Source organism: Stegodyphus dumicola, chromosome 4 (assembly GCF_044657685.1).
Source record: "Stegodyphus dumicola isolate Sdum_Otavi_A_Nest chromosome 4, ASM4465768v1".
Lineage (NCBI taxonomy): Eukaryota > Metazoa > Arthropoda > Arachnida > Araneae > Eresidae > Stegodyphus > Stegodyphus dumicola.
This window is the reverse complement of record NC_140771.1, coordinates 176,024,019-176,049,716: the sequence shown is the minus strand read 5'-3', so window position 1 is coordinate 176,049,716 and position 25,698 is coordinate 176,024,019. Positions and strand designations below refer to the sequence as shown.

Genomic DNA, 25,698 nt, shown 5'->3' with positions numbered 1-25,698 from the left:
TCTTTAATATCCTTCTTTTAATTTCCATTCTAATTACTTTTTCTTTCATGGGAACCATGCAATTAAAAGATCATATAAGCTCAAATTAGCATTAACTTAACCTTTTCACCAATTAATTGTCCTTTCAGGATCTTCATTAAAATTGCACTTTCTCTTCATATTTCAAACATTTTATGTTCATGACAGTATATGATTGAGTCACATAGTAAGGATCAGTTACCTAATTACCTGAAAAAACTCCTTTATCAAAACAAACAACAACCAGATGCAATAGGAGCAATGCATTGAGATAATTGAAGTTCTCACAGGAATCTGAAACCGAGTAGCCTACAAGGACTCCAACAGCAGGTATAAAATTTTTGGTGACGGTTCCATGCATAGAACATGTATATCAAGGTGATTCCAATATGCTGATAGTACAAAGCATATGATAGCAGTAGTTTAGTTCAGTGTTTCTCAACTGGATTCACTCCAAGGACCAATAAAATATTTTGGTACGTTCTCACGGACCGGTAAGTTTAATAATTCGACCCATTGGCACAATTTTTGGACAGATAGCTGGATATTTCGCGGACCGACAAATATTTCTTGCAGACCGACGGTTGAAAAAAAAAATGGTTTAGTTGATACTGAGTCTTTTATTTTAGATTATGTTTTTAGTTGAGTATAGCATTAGCTTACTAAATGATGCTGAATTTTACATGCTCGAGACATACAAGAGCTGATGTTCTAAAGCTTTTAAATACTAATTATGCAAGTTGCAAAATTAAACATTATGTGTGGGTCATTCTAATTTATGGTCAAAATTTAATGTCTTTCTTTATGTTGTAAAATTATTTCAAGCAAGAAAAGCACAGTTTCCTCTGTTTTAAGAAGAAAAATCATTCCACACTGAGACATTTAAGCAGAAAAATAAATAATTAAATTGACAATACACTGAAACATATACAGCTATTGAGATTTTTGGTGTAAACCTGAAATGGAATTAAATATATATGGTTAAGGTTTGGGAAACTGAAGACCAAGGAAGTATATATAGTTTATTCACACAATGGTTTTTTTATAAATAGGAAATCTAAAACAATCATCATTACTAGAAAATTGGACCTTGCTATATCACAAAAACTAGTTTAAGAGTTTTCCCTAAAAGTTCTAATTTCTAAACATTATGCCAACTTGGTATAAGAATCAACCAATCACAGCAAAGTAATCCCATGCACAACTTTCCCTTCCCTGATTGGCTATGGCTTAAACCCAGTTAAACAGGTATGAATGGACTGACGACTTTTATGTCTTAAACACAAATCTTCATCTCCATCTGAATAAATGGGTCTTATGGGTCATGTTCCTCCAAGCAGCACTTGATTACTGTGGCAATAAAGCAAGACACATTATCATAATTGGAAGGTTTCATTTTTATTTAACAAGACACGAAATACGTAGAGTTATTCAGTGTCAGAAATTACACAGAAATAACTAAATATGTTTTCAATACAGTCTATAAAATTAAAGGCTTCACTGAATGAATGGTAGAGAAACATGTCTCAAACAAGGAGACATTTTCACCAACTTGTGTTATAAGGATCCATGTTTCTTGGTAGCATCATTCAGACATTCCATACTGGATACATCCGTGTATCAACTCGCAATATATAAATTAGGATTCATCTGAGAAAAAGAAAACTTTTTGCTATTCCTCACTGGTCTAATTTCTGTGTAAACTGCAGATCCTATCACTGATAAATCCTCAAGAGCATCATTGCTTCTATTAGTGTCAGCTGCCAAGTTTAATTTGAAGCAAAGTTCACTGAACTGTTGCCTAGGGTATTCAAATGTTTCTTAGTTCAATTGCATGGTGAGGTAATCTATTGTCACACTATAATAAGCCCTTGCCAACTTCAGAGGCACTGTTCGTTTCTACCTATAAATGAATCGTAGCACTCCACAGTTTGATCTCCAGTCCATCTTGGTCCATTTGCTATACACTGCCAACATGGAACATTAAAAAAATATGTTTCAAAATTATCAGCACCTTGCACTCAGCGGCTAATAATTATGTTTCATAACTCAGAGAAATCATGACTCCCCAATTGCTACTGTTAATCTGCTAAACATGCATTCCTAACCAGTTTTTATGCAAATAAAGATAGTTCTTGACATTTGAGGGTTAGTCAGTGTACAAATTAGAAGGAGCTGATGGTTCTAGTACATAATCAGTACTGTTTTCTAAAGGTCTGCTATCTTCTTGTCTTATAATTTTGCAATTTTTGTAAGTACACTTCCAATGGAGATATTTTTCACTTTAAAACGTCTGTATTTTAAGGAGTACTGCACTGAACATTTCTAACTTGAAAATTATACACAGGATTTTATTTTTCGCAGGTTTATTAATTACAGTTATGCTTGGTTGTTCAATTATGACAAAGTAAGCAATGCTTAGATTATCTGCTTTAGATTATCTTCATGGAAGACTTTCTAAAGGAAACTGGCTTATATTAATGTTACGAATCAGGAAAAACATCAAAAGTACTTACTAGCAGACAGTCCATTTATTTGCTGAGAAATAAGACTGAGATAAATTCGCAATGCTCAGTGATTTCGTACATTCAACAACTAATGTGCCCATAGTTCACAAAAATACCATACAGAATAATAGAAACATTGATTAAGCATATGATAGCAGTAGTTTAGTTCAGTGTTTCTCAACTGGATTCACTCCAAGGACCAATAAAATATTTTGGTACGTTCTCACGGACCGGTAAGTTTAATAATTCGACCCATTGGCACAATTTTTGGACAGATAGCTGGATATTTCGCGGACCGACAAATATTTCTTGCAGACCGACGGTTGAAAAAAAAAAATGGTTTAGTTGATACTGAGTCTTTTATTTTAGATTATGTTTTTAGTTGAGTATAGCATTAGCTTACTAAATGATGCTGAATTTTACATGCTCGAGACATACAAGAGCTGATGTTCTAAAGCTTTTAAATACTAATTATGCAAGTTGCAAAATTAAACATTATGTGTGGGTCATTCTAATTTATGGTCAAAATTTAATGTCTTTCTTTATGTTGTAAAATTATTTCAAGCAAGAAAAGCACAGTTTCCTCTGTTTTAAGAAGAAAAATCATTCCGCACTGAGACATTTAAGCAGAAAAATAAATAATTAAATTGACAATACACTGAAACATATACAGCTATTGAGATTTTTGGTGTAAACCTGAAATGGAATTAAATATCATTAATCAAAGATTTTCATCAATATGAAAAACTTCCAAGAAAATTTAATCATTCATTAATTTTTTAATTCTGTACATGAAGCAGTACCTTTTTTTCAGTAATAATTCACATAATCAGACTCACTTAATTACAGCTCCATCTCATTTTAATGTTAACAGAACAGAATTGCTTAACATATGCAACCAAGTATTCATAACAATCTATTTTATTAAAATCCCATGTCATGTTGCATGTTTATTTGTAGTTATTCATGCTTAAACAATTTTTGAATAAGAATACATGAATGGCAGAATGACTACATTGGAAAACATTCACAGTTCATCTTTACGGTTAAACATCCAGACTATATAAGGCTTTTGTGATTTTTCCCTTGTGTAACAAACAGAAGCAAATTTTCCTTAGACAATACTCAATGACAGCACCTATGCTTCTTTGGATGCTAGTTAACCCAATCCACAAAAAAAAAAAAAAAAAAAAAAAGAGAGAGAGAGAGAGAGAGAGCATCTCTTTTGTCTCTAAGTATACTACATATCAGGTGATTGTAATCCCATTTAAAAAATTCTGGAAAACGTCATGCAGTAAAAACCCTACAAAATTTCAAATAATTTTGAATACTGTTGTGAAATACTTTTATTCCTGCATACACACATATTTTCAAACTATTTCACTAATGAAGTTTAGTTGCTTAGTTAAGCTTTTTTTTTTTTTTTTGTGTGTGTATGTGTGGGGGGGGGAGGATACTTTCTGGAAACTACTGCAGTTATATTTTTCTTTACTAATAATTGAAATTTTAAATATGAACAGTGAGATATTTTGGATGTAGACAATGACTTTTCACATACTCCTTTAAGATAAGAACTTGCAGTAAGCATCAGGAGTTGTTAAAAAGAACAGAATGGTTTGTGAAATATAAAATGTTTGGTAGATCGTTCAGTTATGCAATAATTATCCTTAAAGCTTTTACTTTAAAAAGTCATCAGATCCAAAGGCTTCATATGCAGTTCTGTGTAATGAGAACAAATAATATTTCAGTCTAACAGCCTCTATGTTATTGTTGTTCAAGGAAGTTCTTTATTCTGACAAACCATTCATATAATGAAATGAATATTCAGCAATGAGTCCATGGAAGTAAGTCAAAAAAGATTAAATAAGTTTTTCAGTATCAGGTTTTTCTGTCTGCTGCCTTCCTTTTAGTCTAAATAGTTCAGCCTAAAACTTTCCCCCCCCCAAGCATGAGACAAATAGCAAAAATAGCTTTCTTTCATATATATAAGACAAATTTAGTTTGCTCAGATAAGATTTTTAACATCTCAATGAACTTTACATAATCTCAGAGTTTCAAATTTATGTAACCTCAGAACAAATACACTTGTTCCAAAACAAAATTTGAAAAATATTTTGATTTTACAAATTTCTAATTAGTCTATATTTCATATTAATATTGCATATTGCTACATTTCATATTAATAATTTATAGTACTGTCTTTTCAAACACAAATAAATCTGAAGCTATCTAAACTGCTGGAACATTTTAACTGATTTGGTGGTTCAGATTCTGCAGGTTATAATGTTGAAGCACTAAAACAATTCTGATTTGGTTCTTCAGCAACCCATGCAAAATTAAGCTTTATACTAACTGAAAAACCACTCCTGATGGCTTCATACCACATGGCATATAAAGTATCCAAACGTAAGAAGCCCCATACAATTGCATAAAATTTAAACTGCATATTAGAAATGGCAATAACTGTTCTTGGAAAAGAAGCTTCAAACAAGTTTAAATCAGTGCCGTTTTCAAATAATGTTATTCCATGCAGAATTAGTGATTTGAGTTTAGACATTTTGGATCAAGTTGTCACTGATACTAGAGATAAACCTTCAAAAATCTCTCTCCAGTTGGACAAAACACTAGATGTTGGATCAACATGAAGAATACCGCTGCAATCAACATGAAGAATACCGCTGCAAAATGCGACTTAAATATCCAAATTATTGGTTAACAATTAAAATATAATTTTGTACTAAAGGAAAAACCGTTTTCTTCCCTGACATTCTCCGGTATCAAAAACATACCTCCAAAGCTGAAAAAGGTCCCCGACACTTCAGTGAACATCATCAACTGGATTAGGCGCTGTGCTCTGAATCGCTGCCTACAAGTTATTTTGTGAAGAATTTGGAAGTGAACATTCTGTTTTTGTTTTTCGATACAGAAATATGCTAGCTGACATATAGTAATACTTTAACTTGTTTAATTGAACTGTAGAAGTTAAAGCTTTTCTAAAGGAATCTGAATGTAGCTATCCAAGGAAAAAAATATAAATATATTGACATGCTGTAAATGGTTTCAAAGAAAAGCTACAACTTAGGAATTAACAAGTTAGAAGAAGGAATCTTTCTAATTTCCAACACTCGAAGAAATGGCTGATAACAGTAAGTCTCTTATTTCAGGTGTATATGAAGATTATGAATCAATTGGAAACATTATCAGTTCATTTGGCAGGTATTTTACAGGAGAACTGAAAACTTCAGAAATGTGGATCAATACTCTTTCAATTTGGATAATATATCCCATGATAAAGAACTGTGCACAAATCATATTTTTGAGGAACAATCTTGGAGTTTGGTAATGAACATGTTCTGAACACTTAGTGAAAAGGAACTAACTGTGCTCATCTCATTTGGGAATGACATATTTATGCGAGTCTGGCACTTAGTGCCCTTCTGTCAATCAAAACAAAATTCAGAAATCACCAGGATACACAAGCAGATATGCAAATTGGTTTTAGCAACAAAGTCTTACTATTTGAAAAACTTTTATCCAATAAACACAAAAAAGTCAATAATTTTATAAAAATGATAAATTTTTATAATGTTTCCTTATTTTCATGTTAAATTCTTCTTCATAATTAAAATTTGATTATGCAACTTTGTTTTTGATTCCTTTAGAAACTGCTTCAGAGTGCACAAGAATATATTAATTTTTTTAGGAGTGCAAGGCATGAAAAGGTTGGGAATATGCAGTTTATTGCATTATTTAATGCATTATTAATATGCTTGTCCTTAAAAACGTACTTTTATTGAGTCCTAAAAACACCATTTATATATATATATATATATTATATATATATATATATATATATATCAGGGGACTGGATTGTTCTGACTATAGAATAGCATGCTAGGCCTATTTACTTATGAAAAGAGATGCCTTTATGGAAGATTTTCTACAAAAACTGCCATATATTTACATTACACACAAGGTAAAACATGAAAACTTCATGCAGCTAGCCTATTCAACTATCAAAAATAGAATTTGGGGTGTCAACTAACTACTCACGCTTTGTAACTTTAACTACTCTGACCATTAGTGGGCTGTTGTTATCTGTAATCAAGCTTTGTAAAAATACATAATGCATTTTCAAGAATATTCAATGTGTCTTAAAGACATGTTCCAGATATATGTAACCTGAATATAAACAACGAAATACAACTAGTACTATGTGTTTTGAAAGAATATTTAAAAACTGTATTTTTCTAAAAGAATATGGTGTAAAATTCACATTGGTAGAACATTTCGAAATATTTGTCCATTTTATTCAAATATGGTTTTAAAAAAGAATAATGTATAAAATTGGCAGGGCATAAAATAAAAACAAAAATCATTTTAACTGCTTCTTAAAAAAGTATTGATGATACAACATAAGAATAAATGCTCAAAAAATTACTCCACAATAGCATACTTGAATGAATGATCACAATGTCACATTTTAATTATTACAAAATATATATATATATGTGTTTGTGTGTACATCAGAATTCCTGTAAAAAAAGTCCAATAATGGGCTTTACAGTTCTTATATCTAAGCACACATTTTTAAAAGAATAACAAAAGTTTTTATGCATTGCCATCACAATTCTGGAATTAAAACCATGTCACGATGCTTCGACCTATAAAAGAAAACATTAGTTAATGAGAAATATGCTTATTTACTAAAAAAGTTCTATTAAAAACATGAATTTAAAAATATAATTAATGCATTATATCTTTAATCCCTTTCATATAAACCAGAGGTTTTAACAACTCAGATTCTATAATAATATTGTCATTTATTCAGTTATTAATTATTACAACTACAATTATTAATTACAAAGTTTGTTAAATTTCATTGAAAATGTTTATTAACAAATATCACATTTTTAAGGATGTTATGAGACAAGCCATGATGTTTATTAACAAGCATCACAACTTATCTCTCATAACATCTTTCAAAATGTCTCTAGTCCAATGTAAATGTTGATTACAAGGTTATTCCCATGCTTGGAAAGACTTAACAAAACAATGTTTTGTCAGTTCAACCATCTAATCTTTTGTCAAAGCAGTCAGAAACAGAGATTCTTCCCAGATGCCATTTAAAAAGCTCTATCCTTCTCTTTTGTTCAGCTTGATTTTTTTTAATGGAAAAAAACATATACAACCAAATCTGGTGATAAAAAAAAGAGTGAAAAACTATCCTGCTAGGCAATGAAAGAAACTACTGCATGACAAAAACATTTTGCAGACTAAACTTATTAGCAAACATTCTTTTGCTCAGCTTCTTTGACAATATTTACTGGTGCACACCACAAGACAAACAAGCAACTCTGCAAACTTTGTACTCTTCTGCCTATGCCTCCTCTTCTTTACATGTTTTTGTGCGCTTCTGAAAATGTTCTCTGAAGCTGCAAAAAGATATCCTGAGGCATTTTTGCGAAGTTTACAAGGAATTTTATGGACATGTACTCTTCTTTTACATCACTATTTCTAAGCATAAAAAATCTCAAAACTTAAAATTATGCTGAAAACATAATTAATAAATAAATAAAACACAGATGAATTGGAAACAGTAGCTAATCAGAAAGAAAGTATGCAAATTCCAACACACACTATGAAATCACCAATACACATTTATTATTTATTACATTGGAACAGAAAACAGATCACAATACTATACTACCTTAATTCTAAAAGTTAATAACAAGCAACTGTTTTAATGCCATTTCAAGTGACTGGCATTAGGAAATTCATTAGCATTTCACACCTAAAAGAGCCACTAACAGATTTGCCCCTAACAAGGTGATCAAATAACAAATATAACCCCTCCTTCACAAACAGCACAGCAGGTGAAATGGTTAGAGAACTGCTGATAGCCTTAAGAAATTCAGCCAACAAACTTCATTTTTCATTTGTGGAATCCTATGAAAATCCTTGAAAGAATGATGGACTCAATGATAACAAACTATACTGCACTTTCTTATACAATGGACAAGATACTTAGACATCTTTACTTTAAAATGGGACTTTTATTTTCTACCTTTACATCAGAATAAGATCCCTACTAGAAAAGAATTTTTAACTGGCAGTAGTTAACAATCTTTAACAGCAGCAGTGCTTACTCTTATTTAAACTGACTGAATCTGTAACAGCATATAACTCCTGAACTGAACCTTTTTTCTTAATTGCTGAATGAAATGAAAAATAAAACTTCTTTTGAAAGAAAAAAAAAAAGAGAGAGAGAGAGACTACATAAAGTTCTTCAGCATCAAAAATTATTTACCTAGTGTCCTAGTTAGCAACCTTGAAATGTGAAAAAAAGGAGTTTCTCAAGTGAAAATTTTTCCGACAAGTTTTCACACCGAGTGGCGATGAAATTTCAACAGATCTCCAAACTAACTTAAATTCACTTTATGATACACAATTCAGTTTATCGAGCTAATATTATTTTAATATAAATTAGACTAATATTTAATTAGATAGTAATTAGTCAATTTTGTGTTCCAGAGCTAATTTCATTTTGCAATTTTGTTATACTTTTATACTGAGAAAATTCTGAGTAGGACAGAAAAGCTGTTATTTATTAAAGTACTTTTAAAAATAAAATTAATAATGAATGTACATAGCGTGTATAAACTTTGTAACCAATCACTTATTGAAGTAAAATAAAATTAAATACAAATATAACTGATTAAACATTGCTTGAAGTTTTATAATGTTAACCACAGATTACGACAATTCAGATCAAATAAAATTCAATAAAAATTATGCTGAAAATCATTAGGTGTGGGAAAATAGAATTTCCACTATTTAAGTTTCACTCATTCAATAAATTTCATTTATAGCTACAAAAAAACTTTCCTTAGTAAAGGTCAAAAATAAAGATCAGAAGATCTGTGATTTATTGGAAGATGTGACAAAAAACCAGGAACTTCCAGTGAAAATATAGGAGAGTTGCCAACTATGAAGTATACGCCAGGCTACTTGGTTGTAGTGTAACATTTAAAATGAAATTATAGCTTTGGATAGCAGTTTAATATACTAAATGAAATTTAAATAGATTCCATAAAAATGCTTCTAAAAATCTAAGCATATAGTTAACACTATGCAACTCATCATGAAAAACAGTTTTTGTTTTATTATTAGTTCTGTAACATATGATATGTATACAAACATAATGTATGAAATCTATGAAAATGATCTATGAAAATTATTCAGAAATCTATGAAAATTATATATTTGATTTCTTAAACTCCACTTTCTTGATGCAGAAACAACTGTTACAATAATCATTATAAAAATTCTGATTATATATCTGCATTGTAATTTTTAATGTTCGTCTCTTGCAACTAATTTGCTATTGAAAAACTTGTCATGTACCTGCCAATATTCAAGAAATCAGTTTAAACTTATAAACTAATATAAAGAAGCAAAATTTGAATGAATTCTGACAGAAATCTTCTTTTGCTAATATAATTTTTAAAATTTTGTTTGCCTTCATAATTTCCTTTAATAAATTTTATCATATTTATTACCTATAAAACTTTTATGGTAACTTTTCACATTATCCGAACAAAAATTGCATATTTAACACCTAATTTCAAACTGAGTCTTACTGATAAAATTTTTACACTCAGGTAAGGAACAAAAAGTTAAAACTTTTAATGTTATATGACATATAGATATGGAAAAGAATGAAAATTTCATACATGATAGGGTAACCTCAAATTTAATTGCAGAGCAAAATTTTTAAAAAAGAAAAAGGGAAAAACAGAAAAAGTAAATAAATACATTTTTAGCAAATCAGTTACAGAAAGCTGCAAGATATAAGAATTCATATTTATTCATTATAGCTTTGTAATAAATAATATTAACAAATTTTAAACCACCAAAACTTTGCCTTACAGAATGAAACTGAATACGCTCAATGGTGCAGCATATATTTTACAGTTTATCTAAAATGCTTTAAATGCTTAAAAAGATTAATATTAACTCAAATTACCTAGATGTTGTTGATGAACATGTCGAAATTTAAATTAACAATTGTCAAGAAGCAGATGTTGTAGGTATAGGAGATGCTTCTTCAAGAGTAGCATTGCCATTCATAACATATGAAGTTCCAAGTCCATATAAATGTCCACAGTACTTGGCATCGTCAATGTTATCCTCAAAGAACATCTGAAAGCATAAAATATGTTAAAATAGAACACAATCAGGGTAATTTAGATAATTTTATGTTGAATGAAAATATACATGATATGCAGCAGCTAAAGCCCCTAATCATTTATGGCCCTATATATATATGATTGGCCTCGCTAATCATGCCTTTATAATAATAGACATACTGCCTAATTAGAATCAATATGGCATTATTATTATAGAGCTATTATAGCTGGAGCCCCAAGAACAATATTCACTATATATCCATTTATAACAACCCAGTTATGGATTGATGCAAATAAATATAATCTAAGTAAGAAATTCAAAGTACATAATAATAATACAGTCAAAAGTAGTTAATTCGGACACCCATAATCCGGACCTCAAAGCTAAAAACTTTCTGCGCATGTGCCGCGTTGACACATGCGCATAGGCGTTTACGCGTGCGCGTAAGACCTTTTACCACTGCGCATATGCGTTTGCACAAGCGCAGAATACGTTTTCACGTGCGCGTTTTATGTATAACAGACGGTATAATCTAAAATTATCTAATTATCTATTTCAGTTAATGTTGATGATTGCGTTGTTTCTTAATCTTCGAATTGGATCCGGTTTATTATTTTTTGCAGACTGTAAGAGCAATTTTATAAAAGTAAACTTGAACTTTCGATTATGTCAAATAGAATTTCCGTTTCTGGAGTTCCCAAAGGATCGTACAAAACGAAAGTATGTTTCGATGTCCATCAAACAAAAAGTGGAATTGCTGCAAAAAATGGATACAGACATGAAGAATGTGACAGAGAGGTTAGTGAAAATGAAAAAATTTCGATTGACAAGTTAGTCGGTATTCTCAGCACAACAATTAACGGGACTTGAACAGCGGAACTTTGTAACTGAACAACAAATTGTGTCTGTTTATAGAATTAAAGAGAAAGTATTATCACATAAAACGAAGCAACTTAAAACAACTTACATTGAAAGAAATGTTTAATAACGTAAACAAATAAATATTAAGCTTTTTTTTTTTGTAAATTTTGATACCCTTTAGATTATAATTGTTCTTTATTTCATAAATTAAGGTTTCATATTTTTAATTTTAGAATTTCTGCATGCCATCTTACGAGATTTAAACTGATGATCTATAATCCGGAATCGCCGATGTCCCGACGAGTCCGGATTAACAACTTTTGACTGTAATAATTTAAACACAGTTATCTCATTGTAGTAATTAACCATATTTCACATAAAAACATTTCATTTAACAAATGCATAAATAAAGTTAATATCAATGAGAATACCTTTTATCCCATTACTAAAATTCTCTAAAGAAATTTATGTATCAAATTAATAGTTTAGCCAACTCAGAACAGGATTGTAAACATGCTGCTTAACTGAACAAAAAGTATAATTCCTATTCATATTTTATTAATTACATATTATTCAGGGACATCCTTTTTTACGAGAAAAAAGAAATGATTTAATTTTTGTTTGTAGCAACTCAATACACCAAGGAAAAAATTAGAAATATATTCCCATATGTGGGAATACACACCAAAAATAATATTCCCATATGTGGCCATAACACATATTATGAATGGAGCAACTTCATGCATTTAGTGCATACCAGTTCAAGAGATTTTTAATTAGCGAGTTTGCTCCCCCACACACACATTATTATTATTATGACCCTTTGCAGTGCTTTTAAATTTCATATCCTCAAGATAATGACCTATAGTAGCTAATCCATATATATCCAAAGATTTCATTAATAGATACCCGATTGAAGCATGCATAAAGTATTTCTGCAGAACTGACTGAAATACATGTAAGTAGTTTTACCAATTATTTTGATTTTATTAGGGTTAACATAAGATCGTGGGATTCCAACAATTTAATTATGCTTTTCAGCATACCAAATCTCAAGATGCTGACATTAACTCACATGTGTATTCAATGGACTTTTTTCATCATTAATCTTGAGAGTATGGTAGCATGGGATTAAGGATGCAAGACTAGGATTCAAATCCTTACAGCTTCTTGTCAAAAAAGGGATGGAACTTAAGCAGATGGTCTTCATGTGTTTTACCAAATTAAATAACCCAATTTAATCTTTTGACTCTGATCTCTATTCCACAGAAAATAATATACAACTAGCAGGCAAGCCCGCCAGCTGAAGAAGGGCTGAAGCCCGTTTCTTTGTATATGCATGGAGAAGATACTGCACAAACGATACACATGCGTAAAAGCAAGAAAACACCCAGAGACGAGACAGCCCGTTTGCTGGAATTAGAAAGTTGGACCAAACTATCAGTGTTCTGCAGTTTTGCGCAGGCTCTGTCTGCTTTATTCACACATGCATCCAAAAGATACTGCAAACACGATACAAATGTGAAGAATCACGAAAACACCCATGGAGCCAGCCTGCTCGCCGGGATTCGAAAGTCGGTCCGAACTACCAGTGTTTAACGGTTTTCCGCAGGCTGTGCCCGCTTTATTCACAAATGCATGGAGAAGATACTGTGTACTCGATGCAAATGGGTAAAATCACGAAAACATCCATGCAGCCAGCCTATTCGACGGTTTTCGAAATTTGGATCGAACTACCATTGTTCTGCGCCCGCCTTATTCACGTATGCATACACAGGATACTTCATAAACATTAGAAATGCAGAAAATCTCGAAAACACACATGCAGTCAGCCCGCTTGCCAGGATTCGAAAGTTGGACCGAACTACCAGTTTTCAGCATTTTATGCGGGCTGCACCCGCTATATTCACGTATTCATCCAGAAGATACTCCATACACGATAGATACACTTGTGTAAAATCACGAAAACACCCATGCTGCCAGCCCGCTCGCCAGGATTCGAAAGTTGGTCCGAACTACCAGTGTTCAGTGGTTTTGCGCGGGCTGTGCCCGCTTTATTAACGTATGCGTCCCCAATATCCTGCATACACGATACACATGTTGAAAAGCACGAAAACACCCATGCAGGCAGACCTTGGGCCGGGATTTGAAAGTTGGACCGAACTGCCAGTGTTCAGCGACTCAGCCGCTAATGGGCCGTTGTACGAAATATAATCACAAATATTTTCTGGTTTATTATTCCAAGAGTAGATTCATTATGAAAATTCATTTTTTTAAACTTCAACAGAATCCGCACAAAATTACAAAAAAATTGTTTCACAAGAATATAGTTTAATCAAATGTAAATAATTCTTTTGCGCCATTGCTGCAAGGAATGAAATTTGAGTTTAAGAAATATTCTCTATTTGTATAAAGCTAATATTCAATTAAATTTTAATTGTAAAAAAATTATTATTATTATTATTGCTGTGAAATGATTTACAATATCATTTAAATTCAAAAAGGCTATGTAAATTAATATACAATGCTTTCACCACTGCCAGAGCATTCTTTTTCAATCGTGAATTACTTGCCTACATCTGTATCAGATAATATTTCAAAATTTTTGAAATCCAAGCTTTCATTATTTGATGTATGTGCAATTATGTGCATTTTTTTTTTTTTTTGGCATCCTTTCTTCACAATGCAATTGTAATCTGGATACCAAAATAATACAAAAATTATACATTGTTAAAAACATCCTCATAGAAAGTCTGCCATAGAGCAGCTGAGACACTAAATACCACTAAAATAATAAGTATCCATATATGTGAATGTTCATCATTTTTTATAAAGCAGAACAAATATTATAAAATTTTACTTTCCAATTAACAGAATTATTGAAATTAGACCATATTTTTATACATCTTGTATTTTGTTCACCAAATATTAATGATTTTCTTAAAAAATTAGATTATTAATAATCAAAGGAAAGGCAATATTACAGTTCTTGCAAAACAGCAACTGTCAAGACGAAGAATTATCAGTGCTACCCTATAACAATTTTTTTTAATGACTGAGAGATTCTAGAATGGATAAGACAGTTATTTTCAATTACAATGATTTTAATTAATGAAAAATATATACACGCGTATGTCAATATCCATGAAAAACAGAGCATCATCCACAAAAATTAAAAGCTATATTTCAAAGTCTGTAAACACTAAAATTTCAAAATCTGTAGACCTATATTTCAAAATCTGTAAACACTAAAATTATGTTATTAAACAGAAAAAATGCAGCTTAGTTCTTTTAAATAAAAGTATTTTCAATCACCAAGAATTCCAAGTTAATAGTGGTGCACAGCAGTTTTCAGCTGTTGTATAACTCATTTATTCTTTAAATAATCCGAATATACAAATAACGAAAAATTCAACAGATACACATGCATAAGTGAGAATATTTTTTTAAAAAAGTATTATTATATTACAGACCTCTCTCATTTTAAAAAATGTCGCTCCTGTTAGTAAACTGTCACTTCCTGCTTGATGCTGTGGACCAATCCTTTCAAGCTAATTATTTTAATGAATACAACAAAAAACAGAATTAATATGAAATAAAAAAACACTTTCTAACAGTAACATTAATATAGTTGAGAAATTGCTTTCAGCAAAATTTAAAATGCATCAAGGAAAGTGAAAGGCCATCCATTTTTTTTTCCCCTTGATGATGCTTTAAATATCTTAAGTATGAATATCTTTAATTTTTAATAAAAAATTTCACAAGTTTCATAGTTACATAAATCTGCATAATTGTTTAGTAATGAACTCCACTGTGATTAATTACCTTTTGTTTGCATATACACACAGATATAAATACTGTAAAGGCCCTTATTTTCGCGAGGCTTTAATTTTTGCGAGCCCATCGTAATCGCGAAAATTAAAGCCTCGCAAAATCCTTTTTTTTTTTCAACTTTCTCAGCTTTACTTAGGTACTTTTGAAATTTTTACACTTTCCGTTCTGTTCATATAAAATTCGCGAAATTTTCAACTCGCGAAAACACTGATGTATTCATTTTCGCGAAAATTACGGCCCGTGAAAATAAGGGCCTTTACAGTATATAAAATATTAGAACTAACAGAAGGAAGACATTTTAAACAAATCAGCAAATTACATTCCAGTTGTCTTAAAAATTACAGTTGAATCTACTGATAAGTAATAAAATGCAAGAGTAAATTTTTATTATAGATCAATAAACAGACTGAAATTTTTAAGATGCAGTGACATTTTTAAGAGCCTTTCAACAAATAATCCCCTCAAAATTTCTGAAAATGCCAATATTGATTATACTAAAAAATCCACCATTTTATACCTGCACTTTTTCTCTGACATTTAGACATATTTCAAGAAGCATGTTTATATACTTAATTAAAGGAAACTGTTGTAGGACATATGTACACAGTTTGGTTGGCTGAAGAGTTAAGGAATAAGTAATCAATACCAAGCATAAGCAAAAATTCCATGTCATCATTATGAATGGTTTTCTAATTATGATACAGAAGTGATATGTTACTAATCTGATAAGAAAGCCGTGAATATCATATTATCATAAGAGTATTAAATTATTAATTATTGTTACTATATCTCAAGTCAAATTATATATTATGATTAACAAACACCAAAAAAATTAAACAAAGCTCTAACTCCAAGATTATTTTTTTTCCCTGGATGAAATGAATAAACTTTATCATTTAGCCTACATTCAACTGTAGCTTTTAGCAGAACTAAGATAAAATTTTTTACTTTTATTTTATATACATTTAATTCATTACTTTTTTAGAGCTTTTTTTTATTTTATATATTAATTATATGTAAAATAAAAAATATATGTAACTTTAGATTAGACTCTAAATTTGCTCTTAATTCTCTTATTTCAAAAATGTGTCATATCTGGATAAATCTGTAACCAAATGCACTATGTATAGCTCCTCAGCAAATCAGATTAAAGTATAACTTCTATAAATAGCAATTAACTGTGTACTTTCTCTTTTTTTTTTTTTTTTTTTTTTTTTTTTTTGACACATTGCTTTTCTCCTGACAAAGTGTTGCTTAGCCTCTGCTAGCTATTCACCATTATTTAAGAATTAACGGCATATCTAAAATTGTGGGCCACATTTAGCCCCCCAGACTTCTACCAGTTATGAAGATATGTGCTAAGAAATTTGTCATCTAAAAATAAATTATCCTCCGTCCAAAAATAACTTCCTTTTACGCCATGATCGGAAATGCATAAACATTGCGAATATTTCTTAAAATAAAAAAAAAATTTAAATATTCATCTTTAGATTTCTCAATTAAACTTGAAGAAAATAATTTGTTTAATCAACAAAATTGTGAGTATTATATAAAATTCTTGTCTGCTTTCACTAATGCTTTTTTCCCAAAAGTCCCTATTGTTAAGCCTTTTTCTTCTCTTGAAGGGGGGGGGAGATATGCAAAATAAAAAATATGCAACTTTGGACTACACTTCAAATTAGTTCTTAGTTCTCTTAATTTTTCTTTTTTATTTGAAAATGTGCCATATCTGAAAATTAATTCTATAACCATCTGCATTTCTTTGGTTAATCAGATCAAAGCAAAACTTCTAATATAAATAGCAACTAACTGTGTAGTTTTTCTCTTTTTTAAAAAACATCGCTTTCCTGCTGACAATGTGTCACTTAGCTTCTGCTAGCTATTGTCCATTATTTAAGATTAAGAGCATGTCTAAAATTGTGAGGGTGCCTTTAGCACCCCTAGTCTTCTAACAGTTATGAAGATATGTGCCAAAAATTCATTATCCAAAAATAAATGATGTTTAACTATCAAGATGTGTTGTGCTTTTTCCAAAATTTTAGCTGGCCATTCCACGATGCAATTTCGAATACTCTATGCAGCAGTGTTTTAAGCCGTGGCTAGAACATGAATTGTTTTTAACTTCCGCCAAAATTACAACATTATATATATATATATAAACATAAGTTAATTAATGCATTTTCTGGCCTTTTATATTTTTATGTACATTTCACATTTTACTTTCTTATTATATATAATTCAATTTTTCAACTTTTATTTGATTTGTTTTGATCTTTTCATATAACATAATTATGTTTCTTATTTTTCTCATATTTCTTTCAATTACTTTGAGTTCTATTTCATAATTCCAGTTAAGATTACTACTGTTTATTATGTTTATTTTTATAAAAATAGTCTTGAATTAACATGCATAAAAACAAAGGTATCGGAGACATTTACTCAAGTATCTTGTAAATTTTACTACATAAATTGGGTTTTCACTCAAAATGTCTAAAGAATCTTGTATTAACAAAAATGCTTCATTCAGAATAAGTTCTTTGATACTCTACTTTGGCTATAATCCCATCACTTCATGGAACTACAATTTTGGCTTAACTTAATTTGCCAGTTTGGCATCATCATTCTTACTTGAGTAAAAGCTGAAACACCTTCGCATTTATTAATTATTGTTCATTGAACGAGAGTTGGTTTATTCCCTTTGAAAAGTCAACTAATTTCTGATCAACAGCGATAATTACTTGTTTTTTAATTTTTTCAAAGTCTGAAATTTTGTTATTCATGATTTAAATTCAAATACCCTTTAAGTTTTTTTCATGATTTACATTGAAGTTCCTTCAAAACACAATTTTCGGAATTAAACTTCCTACATATGGGTTCCCTCTTTTTGATATATTCTACTAAATTTATATTAGGAGATAATATAATCAATATTTCTTTAGCAAATAAATTTTATATATATATCAGATGATTTAAAAGGTCTTAAGATAAAATTTAAAGGTATGTTAGGAACATTAAAAATAATTATTTTTACATAAGAACATATAATTGTACATACCACCTAGGTGTGTTAGAGGAATAAGAAATATATGAATACAAATAAGTTAATGTCATATCTTGTTAATGCTAATGTGTATATAATGTCAGGGGATACGAGTTAAGTCTCTCTCCAACAATATATACCTTACATCATCAAGTCATGGATGTTAAAAATGCCAGGCTTTTCCTGTTCCAGGCTTTCTATGTACTACCATCTCAGGTTTGCAGTGAGGTGAGTATCAGAGATTACTGAATTCTCATACAAAATTTTTTTTTAATAATTTCAGTGGGAGACAAACTTTTATGGTTAAATCAATTAGGCAAGAGTTATGCACAAAAAGAAATAGTGAAAAGCTTTTCTTTTCTACAACATCAATGTCTCAATTGATAATGACATGTGTTGCCAAAAACAATTTTTGATAAACAATAACTTCTAACATAAAGAGATTGCATCAACAGATAAAGGTTCTCGTGTAAAAATAATGTTTTCATATTTCTCACCTACCATAATTAATAATTTGTTCAGGATCTTTTCAATTAACTGTATACAAAAATGAATAAAATACAGTATACTCTTGATTATCCACACTACAGATTACAGGTAATTAAAAAACAAGATTACAGGATGCAGATTACAGGTAATTAAAAAGCAAGATAATCCAAACTATTTTTCAAGCATACTAGATGTGGTTTTCTTACAAAAAATCAGTGATTTTAATTGTTTTTGAAAACATTTAAATATTTTTTTGATCTTGTTGCATATTTTTTTATTTTATTAAAGTATTTGAATCCCCTTTGGTCGACTAAGTCCAATAGAGTTTCAAATGAAATTATTGCTGTCTTAGGATTAACTATCAGTATCTTCTTCGCTTCGACATCTGAAATGATAACAGCATCACTCTAGAACTAACAGCGCAGCTCAGTTGAGTTGTCATCGAGCCACTTTTTTATGTCTTCCCAAACAACATAGTTGACCAACTTCGCATTTAAAATTTTTTAGCATCAACTTCAGTTACTGTCTCGACTTCCTTCCAATTAGATAAATCTCCAATTTCTACAATAGGAAGAACTTTACTCCATGTTTATACTTATGTATGTTTAATTTTTTACACATAGCATTGAGTAAGCACATTCATGCATTGATTAATCTGAACCCAGTTAATCGAGAACACACTGTAATGAATATTTTAATTAAAATATTTTAATGCACATAAAACCACTGCTGTTAGAAAATAAATATGAAAGAACTGGGTATATTTAATACAGTCATGCTGCCTCATCCCCCATCCCGAAAAAAGACCAAAATAATGAAACTGTATACTTAAAATGATAAGTGGAATGAAAAAAATTAATAGCAAAAAGATGCTGCGTTTCTAATTTCTATGACAAACAAAATCGAAAAAACTAAAAATGCATTTTTACAACATATAAAATTTTGATAAATAGCTCAAAATGTAAAAGATTAGTTTTACTAATCTAATTAAGCAACAAATTAAAAAAGGTAATTGCATTTAAATATGCACTGTAAGAGTGAAAAATGATATTATCAGCGTTACAGATGGACAAGACTCAAGTACTAAAAACAGAACAAATGCTGATGTCCGGAAATGAAAACAACACTGGAAATTTAGTCTATAAAATTACATCAGAATATGCACAAATACAACGTACAGCAAAAGGAGAAACTGCTTAGTTTCCATGAATGTTTATGAATATCTACTGAAATAGCTATGACAGCATTATAATTTACATTCCAAAGGGTTTATTTAAATACTAATACAGTTATGCAAGTCTAGATGTAGTACATGGACTTTGATTTAAAATTCTTTGAATAAATTTGAAAAAAAAAAACTTACATCTAGTTGTTCTGCTACTTCTTGTAAGCCACCTTTAAGATTCTTACAGCTTTTCATTAAATATTTCACATCATAGATTGTTGGGAAATAGATCCTTAATAATTCAAAAAACTCTGATTCTTCAGCAGGTAAATTTTGGTCAGTCAATAATTTCAGCAAGTACCCAAAATCATAGCCACTACAAAAAAAGAAAGAAAAAAAATGTATACTGATTTTCATATATTCAACAATTTAAATATATGGCAAGGAAATTTATTTTAAAAGCATGTGTGCTTCATAGGCTTCATTACTGTTTTAAAAATAATCCAGTTAGAAAGTATGATTTGATCTGCAAGGAAGAAAAGAATGTTATGTTTCTCATTTCCTCATAAACACAAAGACTGACATATTTCCATATAGCAAACAGACCAAATTTTTCCATTCGTGCACAAAAGCATTCCGAAATCTTTCAGGTAAAGGTAGATATACTTCATCATAATCTAGGTCAACAGCCCTATAAAACTACACTTTGATATTTTCTAAATTAAAAAATAACTAAAAAATTAAAAGTAATTTTTACAAAGTATTAGGTAAGCATTATAAGCATTAGGTATAAAACATATAGCCTATAGTACCCAACAGGTTAGTCGTAGAACACTGATAGGCAAATTCAATATATACATAACAAAATGGGTCCTCTTTATAAGTAAGTTTTCATAACTTTTCCTAATTAATAAATATGCATGCCATCTTCTTTCACAAAAAAACAGGAAAACATTCTTATAAAGGAAACCCATGACTATTTTATCATTACAAATCAAAATTAAACAAAAGGTTATCAGTAAATGTATCTCGATACAAAATGTTGAAAGTAATTACTCAACATCAGTTTATCAGGGCTTAAATTTAGCCAAAGCCCAATGAAGCCCTTAACAGTGTTTCTCAATTTCCTATGAAATCCTAATTTGAGCTTTTTAATACTTTTTTTCATCCTAATCAATGTTATGTATATTCTCTAAATGAGTTTACACTTTACAAAGTTGCTGGGTGTGATTGTTGATAGCAAATGTTGATAGCATATTTAATATAAAACTAACAATTTGTTTAAAACAAGGGAGTTTCTCTTAGTTGAAATGTGTAACATTAAATATCAGTTAATTTTCTTTAAAAAATTCTTCCAAAAGGTATATTTTTCCTTATGCAGATGATTTTGTAAGTTCTGCCATAAACAAAACAATTCAATCTTTTGGTTTCAAATTTATGAGTTTATTAGAAAGATTGGACATTTTCATTTAAGAATGAAACATAACATCATTCAAGTAACTGCCACGGCTGGCTTGACAATACCCCAGCCTGAAATTCATCTGCCATTCTGATGGGACTGGGGATATGTTACTGAATATCACTTAAAGGGAACATTTTAAAACGTCATTAAAGAAACAAGCAAGCCTAAGCCAGAAGAAAACTTATGGCCAAGACTGCCTTCTGCCGTTCTCCACCACTATTTTAGAATGAGGCCCCCATCCTATCAACCCAATTTTTTAGTAACATTTCCAATTACTTGAGCTCCAATCGCATGAACTGCAACTTCGATTTCATGTTTCAAGCCATCAATCGTCTCTCGAGTGGTTTAGTGTTACACTTAGCCTTAAGGATTCCCCACAAAAAGGGAAAAAAAAAAAAAAAAAAAACATTACAAAAATCCAGCAGGGTCAAAAAGATTTTTGGTCTGGCAGCATGATTAGGCCATTTTTCTTTGAAAATGAGCAAGAAGCTGCCATTACTGTCAGTAGTGAACATTACCATGCCATCCTTAACGAACTTTTGTTTCCAAAATCTGAAAAGGATGACATACATGGGTGATATTTATTTTCAACAGAATAAGGCTACTTGCCACATAGCCAACATAAACACTGATCTATAGTGCACTGTTTTTAGAAATCGATTAATCAGCCGAAATGCTGGTCAATTGGCCACATCGGAGCCGTGATTTGACCTCGCTGGATTTTTTTTTTTTTTTTTTTTTTTTGTGGGGGGGGGGGGGGAGTCTTAAGGATAAGTATTGTGTTAACCACCCAGAGAGGGCTGATGCCTTGAAACACGAAATCGAAGTTACCATTCATGCGAATGGAGCCCAAACAATCGGAAAATCTACTAAAAATTGGGTGGATCGGATGGGGTCCTGTCAAACCAGCTGTGGCAGTCATTTGAATAATGCTGCGTTTCATTCTTAAATGAAAATGTCTAACCTTTCTAATAAACTCATAATTTTGAAAAAATATTAATTATTTTTTAAGCTAATTGAAATTCCAAAAGTTAGATGGCAAACCCTTTACATTCATAATTACACTATCAATAATTACAATTTTAAGATACATTTTTGGTACTTTTCCATATGTGCACAGCAATGCATTTTGGTGGGGTATTTTTTAACTGTAAACAATTTCTAGTAATAAGGATAGTTTACAGATAGCAATTTATTATTATAAAAAGGAGTTATTACTATAAAGAATTTTTTTCATTCTTAATTACTAAAAAACAAACTGAAATGAACAAAAACATTAAATGGGAAACATAAATTTACAAATATATGTTACTACAACAGAAAACATTTCAGCCTTTGGATGTAGTCGGCGGCACATGAATTCTATTGAGTAGAATTCAAAATGTTGGCAGGCAGTGAGCCTTTGGCATTTGCATCTAAATTTAGCACTGCTGCAAAAACATACAATAGCTGGGTATGACAACTTTGATTAGTCAATAAAATTAAACATATGATTCACTTACTGTGAAGTGACCATATCCCACAGCTTTCAACGCAAGTGATTTGTAACTTTTCCAGCAGTCCAAAAATGTCATTGTTCCATTTGCTATATTACATTCTATGCAGCCATTAAAGTCTTAGCCAAGCAACATGGAATAGCAGATAGGAAGTATTATCTTGTTTCTTGATAAAAACCTCCAAAAATCCACTATTGAGGTAATACGCAACCTAGGTCATGTTTCCTTCTTGTGAACAAACTTTTGATGATTTTGTCAGTAGCACATAGCACAGATCTTAGTTTTAGGATGAGATATCAAAGAACTGCAACAAACCTCTAGCAGATAATAGTTTCAGCATTATGCGTTTACGCATGCACGTTTAATGTATAACGAACGGTGTAAGCTAAGCTAAAATTATCTAATTATCTATTTCAGTTAATATTGCAGATTGCTTTGTTCCTTAATCTTCGAATTGGATCTGGGTTATTATTTTTTGCAGACTGTTAGAGCAATTTTATAAAAGTAAGCTTGAACTTTCGATTATGTCATAAAGAATTTCCGATTCTGGAGCTGCCGAAGGATCTACAAAGTGAAAGCATGTTTTGATGTCCATCAAACAAAAAGTGGAATTGCTGTAAAAAATGGATAAAGGCATATCCTTTGTTTTTCTAACCATTCTGAAATCCATTTATAAATTTCATGCTGCTCTGGGGGGGGGGATGCCGCGGCACGCAATGAACTGGAAGTTGATCTGTCAGAACTATCCTTATCTTCAGTCAGATGTTTTTATTTTTATTTGGCTTATAATTCTTTACTAACTGTAGTATTTCATCTCGATGTATTCCATCTTTGATATGATTTAAATCAAATTCCTCGTCATTATTAATATCAAGAATACACATCAAATAGTTTTCTGGTTGCAATTTTCTAATTTCGACTATGCGTAATGTATGCTTTACGCATGTGCACATTTAAAAAAATGTTTAATAAAGTAAACAAATAAATATTAAGGGTTTTTTTTTTGTAAATTTTGATACCCTTTAGATCATAATTGCTATTTATTTCATAAATTATGGTTTCATATTTTTAATTTTATAATTTCTGCATGCCATCTTACCAGATTTAAAATGATGATCTATAATCCAGAAAAATTGACAATCTGGAATCGCCGAAGTCCCGACGAGTCCAGATTAAAGACTTTTGACTGTAATACAAAACAACATGTATGTATATAATTATTTTTTGCAATTATACTTAATAAGTGATCATCCCCATTTTTTTGGTGTTTGCACATACACACATGAAATGTGTGATAATGAAATGAATGATGAAATGTATAACAATGAAATGATCTTCCCAACATAGAAACATTGTAAGAAAAAGTTGAGACCTGCATATGTTCAATGCAGACACTGCTAAGTTTATTTTATGTGGTAATGGTACCTTATATGTATATTTAGCTTTAGATTACTTCTAATTAATAAAATACACTTTATCCAGTGCATTTTATTAATATGTTATATAACTTTCAAATACCCCTGCACAAAATTACACTGGTTATCATAAATTAAGGAAAAACAACAACAAAAATGGCGATAACTCTCTCAAAAATAAGCCAAACCGTGTAAAATTAGAATATGTTGCTAAGTAAGAGCAGCTGAGTAAAACTGCAATATGGAAATTAGTGGCGCTGCACTCGGAATACGTCATCTGCGAGGAGCATAAAAGTCCATGTTTGAGAGCAAGCCCACATATTTCACTGTGACAGTGATATCAGAAATCTGAGATAGCCAATTTCTAACAATGACCTCCAGGCATTATTTGCCTGCGGATCTAGGATAAAAAGCCATTTAGAAACTAGACGCAGGGCTGAGTCAAACAGAAGTGGCCAGATGGCTAACTGTGAGTCTTCTTAGGTTCATAGACTTTGGAGGCAATTTCAAACCACAGATTCAGCACCTAGGAGGTTCAGCCAAGGACAGGCAACTGCTACGATGAGCGCCGATGACCGATATTTGACATTATGTGCACTCAGGAATAGAACCGCTACTCTTCTTTGATCCTCCCTTGCTGCAGCCACCATAAGGTTGGTGTCAACGTCAACTGTGCATAGAAGGCTTCATGAAGGTGGTCTGTATGGCGAGGCGACCAGCCATTTGCGTGACCCTCATGTCATGCCATAGGAGGGACCGTTGGCAGTGGGCACAACATGTCCACTGGATGACTGAGCAATGGAGGGCTATTCTCTTTACGGATGAGTCCAGGTTTAGTATAGAACGCGATTGTAGTCGTTATTTGATATGGAGAGAACCTGGAACCTGATATCATCCTTCAAACATTTGTGAAAGAGATGCATACAGAAGAGGCAGTGTCTGTGCTTGGGGTGGCATCTCTTTGGGTGGACGCACAGACCTCCCCGTTTTTCCAAGGGGAACCGTTAATGCTCATGTTTATAGAGATGACATCCTTGATGCTTATGTGCACCCATATGCCGGGGCAATATGTGATGCTTTCCTGTTACAGTACGACAATGCACGACCACACGGGGCTCGCATCGTATATGATTATCTTCAACAGGAAACAATTATGCGCATGGAGTGGCCAGCTCGATCCCTGGACTTGAATCCTACTGAGCACGTTTGGGATACTTT

At 31.1% G+C, this 25,698-nt stretch overlaps 1 protein-coding gene across 1 annotated transcript in view; it reads right to left on the bottom strand.

Moving 5' to 3' along the window:
• Positions 1-6,813: 6,813 nt before the first annotated feature.
• Pop2 (CCR4-NOT transcription complex subunit Pop2) overlaps positions 6,814-25,698 on the bottom strand; it is a 31,830-nt gene continuing 12,945 nt past the window's right edge. The window contains exons 5-8 of the mRNA XM_035372467.2: positions 20,306-20,483; positions 15,053-15,130; positions 10,555-10,730; positions 6,814-7,189 (exon numbers count right to left, since the gene is read on the bottom strand). Coding sequence (XP_035228358.1) covers positions 10,599-10,730; positions 15,053-15,130; positions 20,306-20,483 — 388 coding nt within the window. The 3' untranslated portion in view covers positions 6,814-7,189; positions 10,555-10,598. The remainder of the gene's footprint in view (positions 7,190-10,554; positions 10,731-15,052; positions 15,131-20,305; positions 20,484-25,698) is intronic.